The 24,835-nt window shown below is 43.2% G+C and overlaps 2 protein-coding genes across 3 annotated transcripts; one reads left to right on the top strand and one right to left on the bottom strand.

The window, feature by feature from the left end:
* The first annotated feature begins 584 nt into the window (after positions 1-584).
* Positions 585-20,559, top strand: LOC139644236 (poly [ADP-ribose] polymerase tankyrase-1-like). 2 transcript variants are annotated; one of them, XM_071519654.1, is made up of 28 exons: positions 585-1,032; positions 1,688-1,912; positions 2,983-3,078; positions 3,563-3,599; positions 4,646-4,721; positions 6,598-6,618; positions 7,993-8,087; positions 8,222-8,288; positions 8,793-8,979; positions 9,377-9,498; positions 10,131-10,222; positions 10,798-10,876; positions 11,146-11,317; positions 11,449-11,528; positions 12,114-12,259; positions 12,468-12,633; positions 13,057-13,276; positions 13,732-13,841; positions 14,040-14,228; positions 14,646-14,889; positions 16,001-16,083; positions 16,427-16,547; positions 16,789-16,886; positions 17,578-17,652; positions 17,859-17,964; positions 18,687-18,873; positions 19,004-19,160; positions 19,249-20,559. In XM_071519654.1, the coding sequence occupies exons 1-28, from the start codon at positions 585-587 to the stop codon at positions 19,333-19,335; spliced, it is 3,786 nt and encodes a 1,261-aa protein (XP_071375755.1). In that variant the 3' UTR covers positions 19,336-20,559. The 2 variants fall into 2 exon arrangements, with proteins under 2 accessions (XP_071375755.1, XP_071375756.1); XM_071519655.1 differs by lacking the exon at positions 6,598-6,618.
* A 75-nt stretch (positions 20,560-20,634) lies between these two features.
* LOC139644251 (uncharacterized) lies at positions 20,635-22,487 on the bottom strand. The gene is made up of 4 exons (XM_071519672.1): positions 22,408-22,487; positions 22,162-22,243; positions 22,016-22,060; positions 20,635-21,631 (listed from the first exon to the last, which is right to left on the bottom strand). The coding sequence occupies exons 2-4, from the start codon at positions 22,216-22,218 to the stop codon at positions 20,981-20,983; spliced, it is 753 nt and encodes a 250-aa protein (XP_071375773.1). The 5' UTR covers positions 22,219-22,243; positions 22,408-22,487; the 3' UTR covers positions 20,635-20,980.
* Positions 22,488-24,835: the final 2,348 nt, after the last annotated feature.

Below are 24,835 nucleotides of genomic sequence, written 5' to 3'. Positions count from 1 at the left end.
AAACGTCACATCAAACTCTACCCATAAAAATGGCAAATTAATGTGGTCCTGCTTATTGCCGAAATGACATGGCCTCATAAATACAACTAAAGTAATGACTGAATTATCGACTCAATCTTTAATTCGAAATGCACATGATCCAATTGCAATTAATGCTAGTTTGCCTGTTTACCTTCAAAATAGTCCGTGCAGCGGCAGCAAGCAGTGTGAACTAATACTGGATTTTGAGATGTTACTGGAATAAGCAATTTGTGGATTATGCTGAATTGAAGTGTCCCCTAAAGATTCAGAAAAGGTCGTGTGTCATTGTGTAAAGTAGCCTTTTTAACGTTTGCTGACCATTAAATTGCTCGGCAGTCGGGCGTAAAGCTGGTATCTTAACAGCTAACGTTAATTTCTTAACGCACATGGTCATCTGTTATACAGCGTCTTTCGGTATCTAATCTGGCATAACAAACAGGACAGTAGGTTTGTTTCACGTTACTCTGCAGCTAGCAACCACTGAGAGCAAACAGCTGACAGGAAACGGACCACTTTCACCGGAAACGAGAAACTGCTATTATTGTTGCTTGAGAGCTGCGGTAATGGCGGTGTCTCGTCGCTCCTCGCAGCAGCAACAACAGCAAAGTACATTACAGTCTCCGCCGCGAAACAGCTCCATTTCGGCCGGTCCTCCGGGCTCTCCGCCGATGGCTCTGTTGACTTCGGCTGTCGGACCCCCGGAGAGTGAACGGGAATGCAGCGGAGGAATGGAGATAGCTTTGGCCTCCCCGGACCTACCAGCCCCGGTCCTAGCGAGCAGTGCGAGCTCCACCACAACAACCTCTGGCGGGGGCAGCAGCGTCTCCAGCCCCGGCTCTGGAGCCGCCAGTCCCACTGACGGTAGCAGTGGCATCGGCGGGGCATTCAGGGAGTTGTTCGAGGCTTGTCGAAATGGCGATGTTTCTCGAGTTAAGAGACTTGTCGATTCGGTAAACGTAAACGCGAAGGACATGGCCGGACGAAAATCTACCCCCCTTCATTTCGCTGCGGGTAAGCTAAGCTAATGTGATAGGGTAGCGTTTGTTTTGTAGCTAACGTAACGGCTAGCTAAGGTTAACATTAGCTAACGTCATTACTACGTCTTGTTCGACGTATTTGCAGCTAACATTTGTCATTTACCCCTTTGAGGATCATAGTTTAATGCCAACCGTTTGAATCAATAGCTCACAAGTGTTTGACAGCAATTTAACACCATTTTCTCAACCCAGGTCGATTACTGAGTAGGCCTACCGTCAACATCTTAACCCCCTCCCTTTGAAGTTTGGCTGGTTAGAACATACAATACAACTTTAAGCTTGACAGTTTTAATTAAATCATTAGTTCTGCCTACTCTACATTTAGATAGACGGTATAAGTTTATGTTTTGCCAGTTTAACTTCACTGTACTTATACTTCATAATACTCTAGGAGTACAGTGCTAGCAACAACAGTGTTTTGTATTTGTATCAGTAACGTTATGCAGCAGTGATGCTTTGGGGATATGTAAATGTAATAAATTAAGTAGCTTTTGTGTATTCAGAGGGATTAATTTCCCATACTCTGAAGCAGCAACAGTGGTGATAAAGCTACACATGGTGGACTGGTGCACCACTGCCGAATGAATATGGAAACATTGAACTAAAATCATCTTAACCGTCTTTTTCAGGTTTTGGCAGAAAAGATGTGGTCGAGCACCTCTTGCAGACGGGTGCCAACGTGCATGCCAGGGATGATGGAGGGCTCATCCCCCTGCATAATGCCTGCTCTTTCGGCCACGCTGAAGTGGTCAGTCTCCTCCTGTGTCAGGGCGCAGACCCCAACGCCAGAGATAACTGGAACTACACTCCATTACACGAGGCTGCCATCAAGGGCAAGATAGATGTGTGCATTGGTAAGGCTTAAAGTGTAACTTTACTCTTAGCACATTTTAGAACAGAATCGTACATATGGACTCATGATGGAGTCAAGCTAAAACATAAGCTACGTCGGGGATCTGTGGTGACTGTTGTTAAAGGTTGTTCCAGCTTTCGTTATTAGTAATCTTTTTTAGATCGAGTGAGTGGTGGTGACGAGGATGGGAATTTAAAGCTAGCAAACAGCCAAATGGGTAAAATTTAAATTACCCTCTGCTTCCTGTCAATCAAGTGACACCCACAGCAAGAAATGGGAGTCTCCGCCAGGAAATAATCCCTCAAAAATGTCTCCTTATAAACTTAATTGTCATAACCATATCTTTTTATTTTGTGTGTGTTTGTTAGCCAGGACAGCAGTTAATTTCATGCTAGGTTTGACATCGTAAAGTTTGCATTTTAAAAATGACAAAAAAAATTGTAAATGTTAAAATAATTAATTCCATATGGCATGCATCGCAGAATGATTGGGGGATATGTAAACTAGACATGAATAGTAATAAATGAGCTATAAGGCTATAAATCTAAATGACACAGATAGTATCCTCTGTGTTTTTAGAATTGTGTTTTATAATGATGTGCATCCTTTCTCTGTGATTCTTGGACAAATTCAAGCAGTTTTTTTGAGAAGGGTTATCTTTCACAAAACTGTCAGTAGATATGTCATTAATACTCCCAATTGCTGACATTGGCATCTACTGTAATTTTATGCAACTGTGTTTCTTGGGAGTAATCTTAGTTTTTGTTCCACATTTGTCCAAGCTCTGGCCCCAGTCATGGATCTTGTGCTGCTTCCAGTGTAAAAAAAAAAGTGTATACTTGCTCATAATGAAAACAATTGTAACCATTAGAACTACACGTCTTCATGAATTTGACTAAATTATATTGTTATATTAATTTCATATTTTCCGTAGCAGTGGTGGCAGTGTTCTGGCAGTGGTGATGCCCCACTGCTGAATGAATACAGAAGAAACACTGTTTTCAGTTCTTACAAAAAATCTGAATCATAGAACATATAAATCCCTCTAATTACACATTTTCTCTCACTCAGTGTTACTCCAGCACGGGGCCGATCCCAACATCCGCAACACTGACGGCAAATCCGCTCTGGATCTGGCTGACCCTTCAGCCAAGGCTGTGCTCACTGGTCAGTCCCTCTCATCCACTCCTCATTTACATTTTAGACAGTTAGTCGGTGCTGTTATCCCAAGTGACTTATGAGTGCAAGAGTAGAATAAGCTTCAGTTCTTAGATCGCCAACATTACAAGCAACAAAGAGTAAGTATAACGGTCAAATCCACAGTGCCCTGACAATAGATGGCACAAACATTTCAGTCCTTAGGGCAGTGTCTGAAATTACCTTTTTGGCTCACCTGCCAAGGGCTGGGACACTGCCTGCCAAGAATAATTTCTACCGTCCAAATAATTCATATATATTTTTCATGGAAATATGTCACCCTACCTGTTTTCAGTGCTATTTTGTGAATTAAATCAGGTACTCAGTGTTGATTTTAAACTTGCTTGCCCACTTATACAATGGATCAAGTTTGGAAGTCATCATGAAGTGAACAAATACATTTAGCACAAATATAATCACCGATGTTGTAATCTGAACATTTGTTTTTATCCAGGTGAATACAAGAAGGATGAACTCCTGGAAGCCGCAAGGTGGGTGTCAGTGTGTCGAGTCATCATCATACACTAGTGGTATTTGCCAGTGTCTTTTTTTATGTTCAAACAATTGCATAATTTAACTTTTCCACTATGTCATGTTAGAATTGAATTCCAGAGAGGGTGTTCTTTACTGTGATTATGGGTATGAGGTGAAGTGGATAGGTACAAAGTACAGCAGTTCACTTGTCAGCGGCACAGAAGCACCCACAACCACAGTGAAGAACGCCCTGTTGGTTAGGATGGGTTTTATACAATGGTTACCGCTGCATGGAAATCCATGAAAATATAATTTGACAAGTCTGACAAAGGCGACCAGTAGTTTCATGCAGGGTATAGGCAGAGCAAAAGTCATGGTTTGCAATGGCATGAAAGAAATATTTTGGGGTATTTATCCTACTTGCTCATATAGTCAATTTCCCGCGGTTCAGACAGGGCTGATATTATGGTGTTATTAGATGAAGTGTACCATTGTACCAATGTTACTTGACTCAAATGATATATTGCTCCTGAATCTGCTCCTTACTGCTACTTTTGGGCAGTAGATGCTGCGGTTGGATGCTGTGTTCAACAGTCCTTGAATCTCACTAAAAACAACCACATAAATAGAAGAAGATTTTTATATTATTTTTTCAGTCAAGGCAGCAGAATTCTTTTAAGGCAACCCACCTTGAATATATAGAGCTGTGCGAAACCCTGCATGTTTACTGTCTGAAATCCAAATATCGCCTTAGAATCAATTCAGGTTAAGGGCTTCCCATACATAACCAGTGCAGTAGTGATCAATAATACAATAAATATCTAATCAAACGAACTGCATCATTTCGGAGGTCAACGATAATGTCTGGCAAAGCGATAAACCCTAATAACAACATGAAATAGCTCCACTATCCATACATTATGGGAATTTTCATTTTTTTCCCAGTTGGATTGCGTCTTTGACCTCCAGATTGCTTTGCAGAAAAGGCTGTTGTGTATTTTGATGCAGAATACTTGATGACACGTCCCCGTCTTTTCTCATGTCCATTACCATGTAATGACAGGAGTGGAAACGAAGAGAAGCTGATGGCACTGCTGACTCCATTAAATGTCAACTGTCATGCCAGCGACGGCCGCAAGGTAAGACGTCAGCCCACACTGGTCATAGATCTGTCATAACACCTTGGATACTATATGATGTGCAGAGTTCCAGATTCTTTACACTCCAAAAATGCCTGACAAAAAATAGAGAAGAAGGTTCCTGACTCAGACAATATGTATGTAGAGGATTAAAATCATCTGATTGTGGCTGGATTAATTTCTGTGGTGCAATATGAAGAGGATTTATGTCATTGGATTAAGGAGAGGTTTAACTGGGGACTGCCTTAACTTGGACAAACTACTGTGCCACGTAACTGTACATAGATGTAGGTTTTTTTCCTTTATAATGTTGCATGTGTGACAGCAGACCCATCTTTAAATCCATTTGCTTCTGTCATAACATGTCTTCCTTTGCCTTACCTACCTCATTAATCCTCAGCTGTGTAGGTTCAGCTCATCACGTCCATGTCCCTTTTTTCTGTTCATAAACTTAAATTGTGTTTTCACTATGAAAGACACAAGTTTTGGTCCCAGTAAGTTAGGTTCTTTGGGATCATTTGTTCCTTTTATTGAAGGAAATAGGCACAGAATAGTTTGGGTTGAGGTTCTTTGGAGATGTTTATTTGGTTTATTTGGGAAAATGAATTAACTTCTCCTTTTTTTATTTATAATTGCAAATGTTTTTGGTAAAAATAAGGTATGATGTTTTGCAGGATGTTTGGACTATGTTGTCAGGTATCCCAGCAGCAATATTTTCTCTTTCCCCACCATAATCACTTTTCCATGTTAACGGCTGAAGTAAAACTATTTGGGACCTAATCTTGAAATCCATTTAGATGCACAAGCTCTTAGACCAGGAACTCGATCCAAGTATAACAAAGTAAAATATAACTTTTTTTTAATGTTGGCAGTATATTTCCGTACACAAGCTATCGTGCCCCCTCAGGACTCTACAACAGTTTTACTGGCGCTCAGCTTAAAATGTAAGCAGTCTAGAGGAGGTAGAATGTTATTTGGGATTCATTTTTGCCTTTGTGTTTTTTCCTTTTGTGGGTGACTAAAAGGATAAAGGCACCAAGATGCATTTTTTTTGGAATACATTCTCCACTTAATTTTCTTCAGTGTTTGGCATTGCTGAATTTGGCGTAGGTTTGGATATTTTTTTTTCACTCCCTCGTCCTGTTTTGAATCGGCTTGATTTACTCCCACTGTTTTTTTGTTTTTTTTGTCCTTCATGCATTACCCATCATCATGGATTTATTAGAGCGCAGCCTCCCTCTATTACCTGGCAAGAAGGCCCTTTCCTATTTTCATAAATATCAATGACAAACAATTGCATATTCATATGCTTGGCGAGCGTAATCAGCAATTCCACAGTGCTATAATAATTCACCGTTGCTAACAAAGTCCCTTGGTGGACATATTTAATCCCCAACGGCTTATTACATACATTCCTAACCAAATTTCTCATTCCCCTCTCTCATCAGTCATAGCGTTTCTCCTTCGCCACCCCTTTTGTTTTGTTGCATATTTGGAGTTTGCATGAACTAAGCCATTATGTCGAAGCAGATTGGGTCAGTGTCAAGAGCAATTTCTTCACCTCAGTGTGGCCCAGTTCCCAGCACTTGCCTGGGATTTAACCTCTGGGCAGCATTAACAAGTCCCTGTCTCTTCACAAAGCCACAGAGAAAACTGGTGGACGAGAAGTCACATTCACCCCTCAGCTATTTACTCACTGTACCCTGGTGTCACATTGAATTTAGACCATGTTTGATGGATCCGACAGTGGTTCATAACTAGGCCTTGTGTTTCATTGACTTAAGGGAGGATAGGATTGCTGTGAAAAGATACTATCATTTTGTAATTTTTGTTTCATTTTGTTTTCCGTGTGACTCTGGCAACATTTGTCGATCAGTCAACATCCCAAAAAATGCTGGTAAGTCGACCTTGATAACGGCCACTTGATTGATGCACTGTTGTGATTTTTATTTTTTTTTATTTTTTGTAATTTCTTTTTAATCCATTTTTTTTATTTGACCAATAAGCTGGCTGTCACTTGTTAATTGCACATCATGGACCTGGGTGTACGGGCCACTCTCATCTATCCCACCCTGATGCTCCTCTGTGTGTGCGTGTGTTTGTGTGAGCGTGTGTGTGTGTGTATGTGCGTGCGCATACTATGTGAGTGAGATGGGTTGGTGTTGTGGTACAACGTCCACCTTTTTGAATTTGGAGAGGAGCTCAAAATCTCCATTGCCTGCTTTCTCTGCGTCTCTCCTCTCCTCTGCACACTCACCCACACTTCCTCCAACTTTCAAGTCACTCGCTCTTAAGTCAGTGTTTGATTTTACTTTTTTTGATGATCACTCATGCATGCCTGAAGGCTTGCCCCCCTGCATCGGTTCTTGAATGTGTCTCTGTGAAATTTGTGTCCACCTCACATTCCCTATTGGATCAGTTGGTACTCGGTAATGAATGGAAAGCTACATTTCACCACTCATTCTAGTTCTGTGCTACCATCAGCGGTAATGAATTGATCTGCTTTTGATTGCTCATGTCATCCAACACTGAATGATGCCACCCTGATTTGATTCTCTTGTCTAGCAGATTCTGTCACTGTGGCTTGAGTTTTTAACAGCGGGCTTTCTGGGTGTTGTCTTGATATCACTGCATGGGAATTGAAATGAATGATTTTCCTCTTTTGATTGTAAACTAGGCCTGAGCTAGACTTCGGAGCAGAGAATGAACGCTACAGGAATCTCTTTCGCTGCTTTGCTTAGACTAACATGCATTTGTTTGGCTGAAATGAAGCCATGCAATCCATTTTTTTAATGGCCTGCAGAAACGCTTACTAAAACCTCAGCCTGCTCATTCTACCTCCTTGCATTCCCACTCAGCCATTTGGAATTCAATATTTTAAATTAACTGTTGCACTAGTGGTTACTGACTAGCCAGGTCACTACTTGCATATGATTTTTAAACTTCCAAAACATAGAAAGATTTGTTTTTACTTTTATTTTGCTCACCTTGTTGTCAAATGGTAGATAAAGTTGAGAAGTATGGGGGTTGATGCTGTCACTCGCTCAGACGCAGTAATGACAGCCACTGAATTTTGTCGCAGAATTTGCCCAGAACTCCCTTGATCTTGCATCATCATTCACCATTCATCTGCAACTCACTGAGTGTAGCCTGGCGCAGCACATTGCTTCTGGCCCTAATCAGCCGCTCGCTCCCGTGGCCGTTCTCCTGAAGGTAGCTCATACTGAACCAGCCAGTCAGCTCTGTTCTAACAAGCTATCCTCTCTTCCAGTCCACCCCCCTCCACCTGGCCGCCGGCTACAACCGGGTCCGCATCGTTCAGCTCCTTCTCCAGCATGGAGCCGACGTCCACGCCAAGGACAAGGGGTAAGACACTTGTTCACAAGCACCAACAGCCGGACTGCAAACCCAAACAGAGGATCATGGATATTTGATAAGTTGTGGGTGTATTTGTCATAATATATTCATATGACACTAACCTGACTGTCTTGTCCCTGCAGTGGCCTGGTTCCTCTTCACAATGCATGCTCCTACGGTCACTTCGAGGTCACGGAGCTTCTGCTAAAAGTAAGGCCCAAAAAATTGCAGTTACTTTATTTCAAACTTGATAAACAGACCCCCACAGGATTGGAAATGAGAGGTGGCGGTATACTTGCAACAGAGTCAAACCTGCCCGAAATAGAAATGCAGTTGACCGCACCGCATACAAATTTGTGTATACTCGCATTGGGTTTGTATTGTGTGTTTTGTTTGTGCTCCACGCCAGCAGAGCGCATGAATGCGAAGAAGTAGCTAACCACAATCTTGGGAAACTGTAAATAGTGGTGACATATGAGGATTTAAAGGCTGTTTGATAGGTCATAGAAGTACAGATATTCTCAAACAAGTTCAGCAAGCCTATCCTCCAAACAATTGATTTTGAAAGAGCTGGCCATAAGATGTTTAGATTCCTTGTGTGTGCAAACTTAAATCAGATTCTGAATGTTATTTGCTTGCCCAGTGCCACTATATACTGGCCTCTGATGTGTTATTTTTTATGTTTTTTCCTTACTCTCGTCATTAACTCTGCAGCATGGAGCATGTGTGAACGCCATGGACCTGTGGCAGTTCACTCCTCTTCACGAGGCGGCATCAAAGAACCGAGTGGAGGTCTGTTCGTTACTGCTGAGCCACGGGGCCGACCCCACCCTGCTCAACTGCCACAGCAAGAGCGCCGTGGACATGGCCCCCACCCCGGAGCTCAAAGAGAGGCTCACCTGTGAGTTTTCACACACACAAACACACATGCACACAAAATGATGAGGGAAAAACACATTCTACAAGTATTAGATAAAATAGGGTGATGTACTGTATATGTTACTGATAGGCCCAGAGGTGGACTGCATCAGTGATGGGAGATGGCATGTTTACTGTCTAATTATTGTTATTATTATGATCATCATCCTGGGTTTCAATGGAGTTTTAGTGTCCTATGATCTAAACACAATGCTGTTTCAGAGGCTTTTCCACATCATCAAGAATAACATTCTGGGAAAAACACTGAATACTTAAAACTTTTTGGCATGAAAATGGTCAAATTTAATGTGCCATCACAAAATAATAGCATGGCATCCCCCATTTACATTTTTCTTCTCTGTTCCTCCCCTGACATGTAGATGAGTTCAAAGGTCACTCGCTGCTGCAGGCGGCCCGGGAGGCAGACATGGCCAAAGTGAAGAAGACCCTGGCTCTGGAGATCATCAGCTTCAAACACCCTCAGACCAACGAGACAGCTCTGGTGAGAACTAAATCTTTCTGTCAGGGTCGGGGCTCAAAATCACTTTCAGTTCACATAATGCTACATGGAAATTAAAACCGCAGCTCACACAATGCTGAGAGCCTGCATTCTCGGTTGTTTTTTTTTTATTGGATTTAAGATCCCGACCCGTTTATGCCCAAAGATTTCTAGATTTTGAATTTTGGAGAAAATCCACTTCCAGAATTGGTTGAGTTGAAAGTAAATTGGCCCTAGCTCTGTCCTGTATCACTTGGGTTACTGTACAGCTGTTGAGCCAAAGTCTAATCGGAGCCCATACACATGTGTATACATATATACTAGATTCTATTATTTTGTTAAATATACATATATGAAAATGGTAGAGGGCAGTTTAATAATATATATGTGGAATTTGGTAAACGGTGACTGCTATCCTCACAATGGCAAAGTGTTGTAGTTGCTTCGGGCTGGCGTAGGGTTGGTGCAGTTGTTTATTGAACCTTTATGAACAATTCTTGTTACAGTGATTGCCTGGTAAGAGGCAGAAGGCCCCTTTGCGGGCAGGGGGTTGGAATTAAAATATAAATTTGTTCTGCAACCTCATTATTTATTATAATTCCAAGAGTCTAATCTAATGTTCTTGTGCATTGCAGCACTGTGCTGTGGCTTCACCCCACCCTAAGCGGAAACAGGTGACTGAGCTGCTGCTTCGTAAAGGTGCCAACATCAACGAGAAGAACAAAGAGTAAGACCACCACTACTCCACAATTAGCATTATTTAGTTTGCACATAATAAAAACAAAAAAAAAACACTGATTGAAGAGGAAAAATTAAGTTGCCCAGGTGAGCTTTAAAAAAATGGGGTTATAAGAACATTTCTCTTGAAAAGAAACAACAAAGTAAACAAAAAGTACACCACTCAGTTGAATTGACTACAGTATAGGCCTATTTCTTAAATACCTTGCTTCCCTGTTTGCCTCCGTTTTAGGTAGCTAGCTACTTATAGCTAGAAGAATCAACAGAGAACATGAGGAATTCTGAACATAATGATTTCCTCTGTTAAGTTGCAAGCTTTGAAGATGAGATTTTAATAACCCCCATGGGGAAATTGATTAAGTGATTTAAAAGTGTTAAAATTACTAAAAAAACAGAAATGAGAAACAATGTGACAGTATGTTTAAGCCCGCTCTAAGTGCTGAGAAGAAAGTAGAAAACTGAATAATGGCAAGAAATAACAGGCATCCACTAGCACAGCACAATCTTGGATCATATATGGTAATAATTTCCTGACCTGTCTTTTTTTTTGTCATGTCTTGACAGCTTCATGACTCCCTTGCATGTTGCTGCTGAGAGGGCTCACAACGATATCCTGGAGGTGCTGCAGAAGCATGGAGCAAAGGTCTGGTCATCCTCATTTGCCTTTACATTTTTTGCAGAATGAAAAATGTATGCATCCTGTTGGTAAAATAGTAATTGTTATCTGTGAGGGTGAAATGAACGAGTAACAGTTACCCATTCCTTGACAAATACTATCTAGGTGTCCTTTAGCACTAAATCCCCAATTTCTGACAACAGCGAGTTGCCTATTTATGACTAAAGCCTGTGAGACACACAAAATATTACAAAACAAGCTAAATTTTTTTATCCCTTACTGTGCTCCGACCCCAGGTGAACGCTGTGGACACGCTGGGCCAGACGGCCCTCCACAGGGCGGCGCTGGCGGGTCACATCCAGACCTGCAGGCTGCTGCTGAGCTATGGGGCCGACCCCTCCATCGTGTCCCTGCAGGGCTTCACAGCTGCCCAAATGGGCAACGAGGCCGTACAGCAGATTCTCAACGGTAACTACACTCACCGGGCTTCTGGCATCATGGGTGGGGGTCCTGTATGACTGATGGTATTTGAATTGACAGTGATTATGTACTTAATTATATTATTTACTTACTCTTTAATTTGTCCCTGTTTTATTCAGAAAATGTTCCCACCCGTAACTCTGACGTGGATTATCGATTCCTTGAGGCGGCCAAAGCTGGGGATCTGGACACAGTGCAGGTAAGTTCACTGGCCCTCATTCGTCAAGCTATCATACGATCAAAACAAAAACGTAAGTGGGCTTCGCTCATTTCGTAGCCTTAAGATCAATCTCATGTCTGCTAGGAAACTTGGGATTACAGTATTATAGGCTGCCACAGCTTTTTTGGTGTTTATCAGACCATTTCTTTCTAACCTGACAATTAATATGACATGGTTTGGATGTTTTGCTATGTTCAATTATGTAGCTTGCTTGTAGGGCATGCAGATTTTGCTGTACCAAGCCTTCCTTTTGATAGACTGAAAAAGAGTCGCATCATTTTGGGTGTGTCATGTAAATAATCAGTTGATCCCACACAGTTCTCATTCCGTTCCATACACTGGGGCTGTGTTGGTTTTTTGCTCCTTTAGGAATTTTGTGCTCCATTATAACACTTTAATTTCATATTCTCTGTAGCAGCTGTGGTGATTTTTTAATGACTGCAGAAGCGTTAACTGTATATTTACTGCCTTGTGAAGCTGCTGTCACACAAGTTAGATTAATCTATTTTGAATCAACACAGTGCTTATAGTTGTTAATTTTCATTTTGTCTCTGTGCATGGCAGCAACTATGCACTCCTCAGAATGTGAACTGCCGTGATTTGGAGGGCCGTCACTCCACCCCCCTCCACTTTGCAGCTGGTTACAACCGAGTGGCTGTGGTGGAGTACCTGCTGCACCACGGAGCTGACGTCCACGCTAAAGACAAGGGGTGAGTTCACTGTCATTACCACCATACACTTTTAGAGATGATATATGAACTGTAAAATTACCTGGCAAAATCACCAGCAACATGGCATTAATGATTTTTTAGTTTGTTTATTATTTGAGGCCAGGTGTTAATCAGAAGTTTAACACTACTCAGCACAATGCATCAAGACTCGCGTGAGAAGTTTTTCACGGCTGTATTTCCCCCCCAGCGGTCTGGTTCCCCTCCACAACGCCTGTTCCTACGGTCACTACGAAGTGGCCGAGCTGCTGGTCAGACACGGAGCCTCGGTCAACGTGGCTGACCTGTGGAAGTTCACACCACTTCACGAGGCCGCAGCCAAGGGCAAATATGAGATCTGCAAACTGCTGCTCAAAGTGAGGATCCCTCATAGTCACCTTTATTGCCTTGCTTTGATTAGTGTCCGTTGTTAGTGATTACTATAATGATGGTTATTAGGGTATTAGGAGGAAAGGGACAACTTATCAACTTACTTATGAATTGCCAAACCATCTCTTTATAGTTAAAATATATTGATATACACTCCCCTCTACTGATGTTGTTGCAATTCCTACCAGTTTCCAGTAGAGGCCGATAAAGGTCATAGATTATTTAACACCCTTTAAGCATCCCAAAACCCAATCAATGCATCAGGCAGCACAGGACACAAAAAAGCAGAGCAGTACAATAGAGCCTCCTGGACATGTGTGTATATAGGTAGAGATTTTCCAGGTTAAGAATTCAACAAGGTAACAGCATCTGTGCTAAAAAAAAAAAAAACATCCTCTTTTGCTCCACAGCACGGCGCAGACCCGACCAAGAAGAACCGTGACGGCAACATGCCGCTGGACATGGTGAAGGACGGAGACACCGACATCCAGGACCTGCTGAGGGGCGACGCCGCCCTGCTGGATGCCGCCAAAAAAGGCTGCCTGGCCCGTGTCCAAAAACTCTGCTCCCCAGAGAACATCAACTGCAGAGACACCCAGGGACGCAACTCCACACCGCTGCACCTTGCAGGTAACGGATACTGGCTGCTTCTACATTTTTCTGCTTTTGTCTTTCTAGTGCTGATTTCAAGCTCCGACTCTAACCAATAGACACTCCTGCTGTAGCATTTATAGCCAAGCTGAAGATTTTTGATCATGTATCAAGTCCCTCTCTTGGAACGTTCAAATTGTTGTTCTTGAAAAATTGCCATGTGATGTTAAGGGAAATGGTTTTGTTGTCCATTCGCACATATTTAAATGTGAAAACTTGTTGAATATCCAAACAGGAGGCTTGATTAGTGATCAATTGGACAGGCTTTCTCTTTAAAGAATGAACTTTTCTAATTGAACGTCATCTTTCAGGTAATTGAAAATGGCATAATCACCATAGTATTTTCAGAACTTGGAACAGCCTAGTCACTGTACTTCTGTGAATGCTAGAGGGTAAAGAGCTTCATCCTGGCATCTCTGTGCCTTCCTCCCCAGCTGGCTATAACAACCTTGAGGTGGCAGAGTATCTCCTGGAGCATGGGGCTGATGTCAATGCCCAGGACAAGGGAGGCCTCATCCCTCTCCACAACGCTGCCTCTTATGGGGTCAGTTACAACAAGACAATCATTTTATTCACCAATTACATGTACAGTAATTTGCCTTTGTGTGGTATTCAGCTTTCCTGAGACAAGATCCACATACTAAAGCCCCAATTCAGAATTTATTTAGCCATATCAATTTAAGCCAGATACACAGTTTTAACTCTCGTCACTGATGTCTTGCATCTCTTCTCTTCCCCACAGCATGTAGACATTGCAGCCCTGTTGATCAAATACAATACATGTGTGAATGCAACAGACAAATGGGCGTTCACACCCCTGCATGAGGCGGCTCAGAAGGGTCGCACCCAGCTATGTGCCCTGCTGCTGGCCCACGGAGCCGACCCCACCATGAAGAACCAGGAGGGCCAGACCGCCCTGGACCTGGCCACGGTAATGGCTCATTGTCAGGGTTTTCACAGTTGTCAACAACATGGGGAAAAAAGTCATGGAATTTGCAATACGCGTTTTCCAGGCCAGGATAAGTTATGGGAAAATGGGGGGGCGAAATGACACATATTGAGTTTTGGAACTGTCTTTTTCAACTGGTCAAGTGTCAAGCATGGCTGCTGGTAGATAGTGGTACGTTTTTGAAGGAATAATCACCAAAATATGAATTTTCCTGATGACTTAAGTGTCGAGTTATAGTTCTCATCAGGCAAAACAAAACCTAATACATTCAAATCAGCTATACAACAACAAAATGTAGCATTTGAACATAGACACTGATAAATATCAGTATCAGAAAAGCTCTGGGGCTTGGATCAGACGCCTTCTGAACCCCCCCCCCCCCCTGCCTTGTCCCTCCAGGCTGATGACATCCGTGCCCTGCTGATGGACGCCATGCCGCCCGACGCCCTGCCCAGCTGCTTCAAGCCCCAGGCCACAGTGGTCAGCGCCTCGGTTATCTCCCCTGCCTCCACGCCCTCCTGCCTGTCAGCCGCCAGCAGCATAGACAACCTGGCCGGACCGCTCACTGAGCTGGCCGCCGCCGCCGCCGGGGCCTCCGGTGTGGCAGATGGAGCCACAGGGGCTGACCGCAAGGAAGGAGAAAGTGAGTTACCGTTGTGAAGTTGCAGATTTAAGGTGTGCTCACACTAATCCGCTTTTGTTTGTTTGTATTTTTGTTTTTTTGTTTTTTCTGTTGGAAAAGCATTGCCTAAACCACGTTTTGTGCTGATAATATAAGTAGAATTTGTTTCCATAACAACTAGCTGCAGTAGCCGCTACTATCGGTAACGAGTTCTTGGGTACAACTCGCGAACACTTTGCAGAAAATCCAGCCAAGTGCGTGCGGACTCCTTATGGTCATAGTGACAACTACTACCAACTTTAGTACCACTTAGGGCTGGGCGATATGGACCAAAAATCATATCTCGGTATTTTTAGGCTGAATGGCAATACACGATATATATCTCGGTATTTTCTACGAAGTGGGCTAAATGTTCAGTTGTAAGTCAAAGCCACATGTGACATGTCACAAGCACTTTCATTAAAACAAGACTGTGATCAAAATAAAATGCAAAGACAGGGTTTCCTTCCCTGTTTTAGAACAGTCTGGTAAGTTCAGAAAATTACATCACTTTATTGTAATGCAGCCTTTAAAACCAGGAAAAGACACCACTTATGCCATATCACGATATTACGATATCCAAAATCTAAGACGATATCTAGTCTCATATCACGATATCGATATAATATTGATATATCGCCCAGCCCTAGTACCACTCTCACCACTTTCTCCATTTTCATTGTTATTGTTCTAAAAGTGGACACTTTCCATTCTCCTTGACTGTTTCGTCTCCCCTTAACTTAAGTGTAAAAAAAAAACCCACAAAGGTTTGAAATGACACTGGAAGGTTGGAAAAAAGTTGAATAAGATGAACACACCTTTAGGTTGCACTCATTCCAGGGGCACAGGAATATTTGTTGCATCCCTTGTCTCAATGCTTTGGCTTGGCTTACTGTTGGTTGCTTGTAATCTTGGAGGTCTAGGAACTAGCACTATCGGCATACATCATATTGATCACTGCGCAATCGACAAAGCTGGTCAAGATATAAAAAAGAATGGACTTTCAACATTTAAAATGTGTAGGAAGCCAGTTTTGAGATGAGCTGTTCTTGTCTGTGCTGTTCTGACATGCTGTATTGTGTTTTTGTTGTAGTGGCAATGCTGGACATGAACATCAGTCAGTTCCTGAAGAGCCTGGGCCTGGAGCATCTCAGGGACATTTTCGAGAGGGAGCAGGTGAGACCATCACCCTGGCTCTGTCCTAGAAACGATCAGTATATGTATACATACATACATAATCTTGTAAGACACGCATCAGAGTTTAAGAAAGCTTACACTCTGATGCGCATGTGGCATCATGCCGTTTTTCATGATTGGTTAATTTTTACCGCCACTCGTCACACAGCATTATAGGTTTAACTCTGTATAACATGCTGACATTTTAATATAGTGGTTTTGAAACATTTGTCCACTGAACCATTTCAGCGGAGTAGACAAACTGACTTACCACAGCCCAAGATTTAGGACCATTTGTCTGGTGTTAATTTCCCAACTTGACGTGTCCCTCCTCTTTTTCTAGATCACCCTGGATGTGCTGGCAGACATGGGCCACGAAGAGCTGAAGGAGATCGGGATTAACGCCTATGGCCACCGCCACAAGCTCATCAAGGGTGTTGAGAGGCTGCTGGGCGGCCAACAAGGTAAGGAGGCGTCCTGGGGCTAAAATAGAGGCCCAGTTAAGTCAGAAATCACCCAACAACCTCGGGCCACAGTCTTTTACTGTTGGCATTGAACCAGCTCCACTTGGGTTACGTGGGGGGTAGGGTTAAGATATTTTCCCTGTCAGCTCAAATTTGTAATCTTCTGGTCACAAACCTGTTGCTTCAACCTTTAGGCTTCTTTCACTGCTGTGTAAATATGGCTGTATTGTTTTTTCCTCAGGTGCCAACCCATACCTGACATTCCATTGTGCCAACCAGGGCACCGTCCTCATTGACCTCGCCCCAGATGACAAGGAGTGCCAATCTGTTGAGGAGGAGGTAGGTAGACCTCACTGTCTGTACTCTGCACTTTGTGTTTATAGTAGCGTTCCACTGGTATGGGTTTTTGAAGGCCAATACCAATATTTTTGGACTGAAGCTGTCGATAGCTCATATTTTGTGCCAATGAATTTGACCATTTTTGTGCCAAAGAATTCCAAAAAGTTAGACGTATTCAGTGTTTCCCCCAGAATTTTGTTCTTGTCGGTGTGGAAAAGGCTCTGAAACAGCACTTACACCATTGTTTGTGTGACACGAAAACCCCCCATTTAAATTTTTTTAGGTCTGTTAGAAGCTCTGTAAGGCAGGTTTCATTGCAGGTTTTACAGACTGACACCTTGAAGCTGTTGGGTAAAATATATATATATACACATACATATTTTGAGAGAAAAATATATAAAAAGGCCAGTATAGGCAACTGCCATTTGACTACCAGCCACAGTGATTTGCAGGTGCCAAAATTCACCTGCCATTATCAGTATTTTAACAGACAACAATTTTTAAAATAGCACCTCCGAATGATAGTTGGTTACATGTCTGATACGTGGCCGGTAGAGTAGACAAACTTACCAGCCACAGCAATAATTTAGTGGCATTTTCCTAGTGGCTGGTGTTTGTTTCCCAACCTGGTCACAGTGCATCATGTTAATAGATAATAAAACGTGTCCTGTTTTTGTTCTGTTTGCCTCAGATGCAGAGCACCATCCGAGAGCACAGGGACGGAGGCAATGCTGGTGGCGTGTTCAGCAGATACAACATCATCAAGGTCTGAACCAGGAAATGTTTTTGTACTTGTTTTGTCTTGGTGCCCTTAACAAGGCATTGTGTGGATTCCTCCCTTTATGTGTTTTCTAATAATGCTCCACTGAAGGATCCTTCTGACCTGAAGTACGCAAGTCAACATGTAGTGCCTGGTGTAACACAGATGCAGCATCAAACATTTTGTTTAGAGTGTCGTGTTGTGGCCCACAGATCCAGAAGGTGGTGAACAAGAAGCTGAGGGAGCGTTACACCCATCGGCAGAAGGAGATCGCAGATGAGAACCACAACCACCACAACGAGCGCATGTTGTTCCATGGTAACCACACCCAGCATACTTACACCCAACCCATCTGTTTGGTTGCTGTCTCACAAAGTGGTGTTATTGTCCCATTATGGTTAGCTCCTGACTTCAAAAGGTTAGAAATGAATTATGTCAGCAGGTACTGGCAGATTTTTCCTTGTCAGGGATTTGTTTCTGTTTTTTAAATCATACCAGATCAGGAATTAATGACTATTGGTCCTGTACAGCTTTATGGGTGGGCGAGACACCGACACTGTCAGGGTTAGAGGTTCACTTCCCACCACATATTCAAAATGTAGGCAGGGTAAGGTGCTTTAGATAAAAGTATCCATCAAACCACCTGAGTTTCCTTACCATTTAATGGTTCTATTTCAGGGGAGAAAACTCTTTTCTTTTTTTCTTTTTTTATCTTTGTCACAGTGGTCAATCCTGAAATTCACAAGTTATTTTCACAATTTTACCATCCAACTAGGTTAGATAGGACCTGCCAAAGTGGTTGCTAGTGCAATGGTTCTGAAACATTTACCATCATGACCCAACAGTCTTGAAAACCACTGTGCTAGGGTACACAACCTGACCAGCCAAAGCCAAAGATGTAGCAGTGTTTGGCCTAGTGCTGGTGTCAATTTCCCACCCAGATTTATTTAGATCAAAGTGCCCCACAGATGATTGCACCGCAAATTAATTTTAAATCCTCAGATGACATATTGCCACTGTATTCTCGCGTCTTCCTCCAGGTTCTCCGTTCATAAACGCCATCATCCACAAAGGCTTTGACGAGCGCCATGCCTACATAGGAGGGATGTTTGGAGCAGGGATCTACTTTGCTGAAAACTCCTCCAAGAGTAACCAGTATGTCTACGGCATCGGAGGAGGCACCGGCTGCCCGACACACAAAGACCGATCCTGCTACCTGTGCCACAGGTGAGACACTAGTCCTTGGATGGATTTACCAAAAAAATGCATGTTCTTAATATCAGAGAATGTTTCAGGAGTCTATTGATTCCGTTCGGGCCACCGTGCCTGACCTGTGTCTTGTCCCCTGCACCCTCAGGCAGATGCTGTTCTGCCGAGTGACCCTGGGCAAGTCCTTCCTACAGTTCAGTGCCATGAAGATGGCCCACGCCCCCCCGGGACACCACTCGGTGATAGGGCGGCCCAGCGTCAACGGCCTGGCCTACGCCGAGTACGTCATCTACAGGGGAGAGCAGGTGAGCACCGAAACCGGGCCGAGCGAAAATGTTTAGGAACCCCGCCATGTGATATTGGCTAATCAACTGCCATGTGTTTTTCCTTCAGGCCTACCCAGAGTACCTCATCACCTACCAGATCCTTAAACCGGAGAGCGCAGCCCAGGCTGCTGCAGGAGCAGAGCAGAAGTCCTAGTTATATGTATACATACACACGCACACACACAAGGACTTTGCTCGTTATTTTCTCCTTTTTATTATCAATGCCTAAAAACAACCTTCCTTTTATTTACGACACACAATTCCATTCTCTAGTCCAGTAGAATACATGGTGACCGGTGGATCATGAACAAATATGCTGTATAATAATCTACTTGTGGTGATGACACGTCGGTTTCCACTTTGTTTTGCATCGGCTGCATGTTAATACAGACGCATGTACGGCCCAATAGCGTGCGTGGGTTCTTTCACTATCCCCTCCCTGCCAAACAGGGAGGATGCTTGTAGAGACTATGCAGTGTCAGCGTTTTTAACAGTTTGCCACTCTTCGTCGCCTCATCATGCCTTGTGACTATGGAGAATCACCACCTCCCCCCCACACACACACACACACTCACTCTGTCAACCAAAGCCTGTAACCTGTGTACTAGTACTACTACTACTGCCCCGCCATTTCCTGGTTCATCCTGTATAGAATGGCCTCTGGTGACTGTGATTTTAATGCTAACCTATAACACTACCAAACAGGTAACAGTGCGTCGTTGCTATGCTGTAATTATGACTTTTCACTTGACTCTGAGACATTACCCCAGAACACTATGATCATTGCTTTTTAGTGGTTTTATTCAGGGGTGGACATGCTGACTTGAGAAAGGGCTCTCTGTTAAACCATAGGGATTGAGACAGAGGGAGAGACTTGGTATTCACCTACCTGGACATTATATTGATTTGGATGAGAGAAGATGTGAACTCGGAGACACTTAACTTGAAGTGCACTGTGAGGCATGAGTATTCTACACTAACTATTCTTACATTAAACATGATGGTATGAGCTATGCGCTATAAGGCGGCATGTTAAAATGTGCTGATGCCTCACAACGCCTCATGAGCAGCACCTCAAGCCAAGTGAACTCCTCAAATCGCCCTTCTATCGCCACAGTCTTACTCACAGACATCCCACGCATAAGGATTTGCACTTTTACATAGAAACCTATTTAAGTTATTTTGAAATTAATTTGCAAATGTTACGGGAAAAAAATGTTTGTACAGGTTGTGTAAATGGATGTGTATAACTGTCGCTGTTTAACAATATCTTTGAGTTCAACTGTAAATGACGTCTAAATTTCCTTTCATGCCTTCTTGATTCTCCCAAGTTTTTTTTTTTTTGTTTTGTTTTTTGAATAAACGTCCCAGTAACAGCTCTTTGGTGTGTTTTTAATTTTTTTTATTTCAACATTTTTTCAACATGACAACATGACATGATATTGCTGGTGGAATCTTTATTTTTTCTCTCCTCACTGTACACAAGACACTGGTATGGTATGAAGAATGTAAAGGTACAATGTTACAGAGCTAATAGCAACTATGCAGTAGAGTCTACTGCATAGTCTCTACTGAGTAGAGGCTGAACTTACATCTAGCATGTGTTGAAATGCATATTTTGATGTAACATGACATGGTACAAAGAGCCAAACGTTTGCCCTTGGTAGTGAACAAAGATGCAATGGAGAAGATAAGTGAGTGGATTAAACCAACACCCAGTTGCAAGGAAATCCTAAGACCACATCTCCCTCTGAAAATACACCTTATGGCCATGTCATCGGGCCACAGCCAAACACTTATTAGAATGCATACAAATCGCCACGTGGAGCAGGTGTTAGTTCCGCTCGTGGTGCTACCGGAGGTGCCACCGGCGGTGCTACCGGAGGTGCCACCGGCGGTGCTACCGGAGGTGCTACCGGCGGCGCCACCGGTGGTGCTACCGGTGGCGCTACTGGTGGTGCAGGATCAACTGGTGTAGTTGGGCCTCCACCGGCGTTCCTGGCTGGTCTCTCCAACACTATGATCGGCGGCTGGACACCAATGTTGGGAGTCAGAGGGAGGTTGTTTCCATAGTGGGGATTTGTCATGGGATAGCGGGGATACTGGGAATACTGGGGATACTGGGGATTCTGGGGAGTCTGAGCATACTGAGCATACTGAGGATACTGAGCATACTGAGCATACTGAGGATACTGGCAGTACATGGGGTTCAGGGAGCAGTAATACCCGGAAGCCACTGAGGAGTATGAGGGATAGAAGGAGCTGGTGGGGCTCGCAGCAGGCTGGTACATGCTGTACGGGGCCCGTCCTTGGAGAGGGTTTTGGAGAGGGTTTTGGAAAGGGGTTTGGAGCATGGTGTAGCCGGGGTTCACATAGTTGGGCATAGGGGGGTCGGGAATGTGGCCGATGAATGGCACTTTGAGGATGCCGTCCTCAAAAGAAGCCTGGTACTGCAATGAGGCACAGGAAAGTTTACAGTTATGGATACAGATTGTAGAATACAGGTCTCAAACAAGGATTAAAGTGGAGGTTTAAAGCTTTTGCTGTTGGATACAATTTATTACAGCGGTGGATAACAGTAATCCTTGTACATTGTCTCATTGTGCTAACTTATAGTGAGTAAAATAATAGTGATTCTCATTTAGCTTGGACCCCCCTCAAGAACCTCTGGTGGTTCCCAAACCTCACTTTGGGAACCACTGAGTTAAAGAACTTCATCTGTCATTGCAGCATGCTACATTCTATTGAAACACCATCACCCCAATATCAGTTTAGTTTCATAGTGATTTATCAAAATGAAGACTCTTAATATGAGCTACAGCTTGAATGCTTACCTGAATGGCCAACGCTCTGGCTTTCCTCTCATGAGCTTCATGCACCTGAGGTTAATGACAAAAGAAAGAGTGTTTCAATGGAAATCCAAGTGAATAATTACAGATCATTTACAAATGTTGGAATGAGAAAAGTCCAGTGAACTTACTGGAGCTGCCAGGCAGAGACAGAGAGGACCCAGCATGAAGATGATGGTCTTCATCATCAGATTTCACCTAAGGGTGACGATTCTGACATCCAAGCATACAGTCAATTTCATATAGTAGAATTTGAAGAAACATGGAGAGCACCCGCACATTGTATACTGTTTTATACCAAGCAAAATTGCAAAATATAGCACATTTGCAAAAAGTATATAAAAACAATACTTTGGTAATTCAAATGTCAGCTTTACCCTGAGAAGTTGTGTGAAGAGTCCTTGGATCTCCTCTTGGTTCCCGACCCCTCTCTTCTTCAGAAACGCTCTTATTTGCTGTGAGCTAATATAAAATCAGGAGCCATTTGGACCTCTTTTTATCGCTTATCTCAGCCAATCACAAGATCCCACGCGAGGCCACCACATCATTAGGATGGCATCATTGTGAAACTCCGATTGCATACCTTTTGGTGGCTTGTGGCGGGACGGCAGAACCACTGTTGACTTTCGGGTTTAATATCAAATTATTTTCACGACGGCAAACAAGTGTGTTTTCATCGGGAAGGAATGTCCCTCGCGTGAAACCACGAGCCACTGGATCTGTCCTGAATAACAAACTACTCCTGCCTCCTTGATCTGATCCCATCTAGAATATATTCAATGATAAACATACAGTATATATGAAAATCAAGATGACAGACAACGCAGCTGAAAAATTGAAGTTTTCATTAGTAATAAGATACGATTAAAGTCCAAAAAGTCTGTGGCCTAGATGAATAACCTTATATATTTTTTATGTCATGAGTTATTTTCCAGGTTATTTCTAGAAGCCCCCTTTTTTCAATCTGACCAGCAAAATCTTATTTTCCCCTTTTGATTGTATTTTACCATCCTTATACCCGCATATAGAAAGAACGAAATATCTCCACTAAACTTCATCTCCATCCTTTCTCCAGGCCGGGACATTTTGTTCACTTGATGCTCTGTTTGCACGCATGTGTCGAGCCTGTTTCTCCATCAGTAGGACACAAACACCGGTTTCCCCTGGGGCCGTGTCTAGAGGCAGGCTAGGGAAAAATGTTCCACCGCTCACCACCGCTCCCAGAAAACAGGACGGCATTTGTTAAGGAGCGCTGAAGTTACAACAGCAGATGGAGTTGATGATAGCACAGGTGAAAAAATTCAGTTCAGTCTGGTATGCGCCTCGACGGTTAAGGCTGCAGTCCACCGCAAGCCTCCGGGGGAGAGCTGCCATGACACGACTCCCCTCATTTAATTAAGATGAAAAGGCAACACATTACTCTGAGGTGCTGATACAACATGGTCAATTTTCACTCCTCATCTATTCTGGGTTGGTTAGAATGCCACACGACGTCTACGGTGTGGTTCCTTTATAAAGAAAAACATCTGTTTTGAAATCTTTTTGATGTCATTACTTTACCATTTTAATACATGTGGCTATACACCATTCTGATTGGAGAGTTTGGCAGACGGAGAAGCATTTATATCTCCAGAGCACATAGAAGAAATTGTCCAAAGAGCTCATGTGCAGTGTCGTTTAGATTCATATTCGTATAAGGTAAGACCATAAATGACTACTGCTTCTGCTGCTACTACTGCTACTTCACTGCTAAAAACAGTTTATTGTGTCTCATGTGTGAATCACCTTTGAGTTTTTCATTTGGTTTTCATGATCTGTCAGAAACATCATTTCCGGCCTTTGACGAGAGATTCCTGCGTTTGCGAAGATGAAGGTGCTGCTCTTTGTGCTGGGCCTTCTTGCCGCCTGCCATTCTGCTCCAGTAAGTCGCATTTCCAAAACACTTTCGAAACAATGTTATCTACCACCTGCCTTCAAAACAATCTGATCTATATTCTATCTATGTTCTCTGTTCTAGAACCATGAGAGAGAAGTGCGGTCTATCAGTGAGGAGGAAGAGGTGATGATCATATGCTTTGTACTGCAGTAGAGTTAGACTTACTATACTCCATAACATTGCAGCACTCTAGAAACATAATAGAATAGGGTGGTGTTGTTTTTGCTATTAATATGGTGCTGAATATAATTGTGCATTTACCAATACACAGGATTTGAAGTTGCAATCCTTTGTGCCATAATCCAGGATGAGAAGCCCAACTCAGATGTCTAAAGAATGATAAATCTACATAATCTACTACTGATGAATACATGAAATAGTGTACTGCTATTGATAATTTGGGTATTTCATGTCCACTTTAACATAAAAGTGTTTGCACACTAGATGTCCTAGAGGAATGTAGTTTAAGACACACAGTATAAATGCAGATTTGTATTATTCTTAAACATATATTCATGCTGAATGTTTACACTGCTCATTGTGTTTGTTTGTAGGACGAGAACCTGAGTGCGCTGCTGGCAGAGATGAAACAGACTATAGCCTCTGTCAGACAATCTGCCCGAGTTCAGGTCCCTGAACCCCTCCCTCCTCCTCCCAGGATCAGCCCTCCCGCTGTGGTTATCAACCCCGTCCCAGTCCCTAACGCTGTGCCCTCCATGGGTGTGCCCGCCCCTGCTGTTCCCCAGCTCACCCTCCACATCAACAGCCCCGCTCAGCCTGTCCTCCCTGCTGGCCCGCTGCAGCTGCCAGTCTACCGGGGAATTCCACTCTCCCCGCCCGCTGTCTCTTACGCTGCAGGTTACGGCAAC

Source organism: Centroberyx affinis, unplaced genomic scaffold (genome assembly GCF_046629955.1).
Source record: "Centroberyx affinis isolate AG114_WGS23_722 - 3 ecotype Tasmania unplaced genomic scaffold, CSIRO-AGI_Caff_v1 ptg000719l_1, whole genome shotgun sequence".
In the NCBI taxonomy this organism is placed as follows: domain Eukaryota; kingdom Metazoa; phylum Chordata; class Actinopteri; order Beryciformes; family Berycidae; genus Centroberyx; species Centroberyx affinis.
This window is presented reverse-complemented; position numbering and strand designations above follow the sequence as displayed.

Bases quoted from the DNA above. Each gene is read 5' to 3' on its own strand.
- LOC139644236 (XM_071519654.1), top strand. From the start codon at position 585: ATGGCGGTGTCTCGTCGCTCCTCGCAGCAGCAACAACAGCAAAGTACA. The intron at 3,079-3,562 runs GTCAGTCCCTCT...GTTTTTATCCAG, and splicing joins AGCCAAGGCTGTGCTCACTG to GTGAATACAAGAAGGATGAA. The intron at 9,499-10,130 runs GTGAGAACTAAA...TGTGCATTGCAG, and splicing joins AGACCAACGAGACAGCTCTG to CACTGTGCTGTGGCTTCACC.
- LOC139644251 (XM_071519672.1), bottom strand. From the start codon at position 22,218: ATGATGAAGACCATCATCTTCATGCTGGGTCCTCTCTGTCTCTGCCTG. The intron at 22,061-22,161 runs GTAAGTTCACTG...CATTAACCTCAG, and splicing joins GTCTCTGCCTGGCAGCTCCA to GTGCATGAAGCTCATGAGAG. The intron at 21,632-22,015 runs GTAAGCATTCAA...GCCTCATTGCAG, and splicing joins CCAGAGCGTTGGCCATTCAG to TACCAGGCTTCTTTTGAGGA.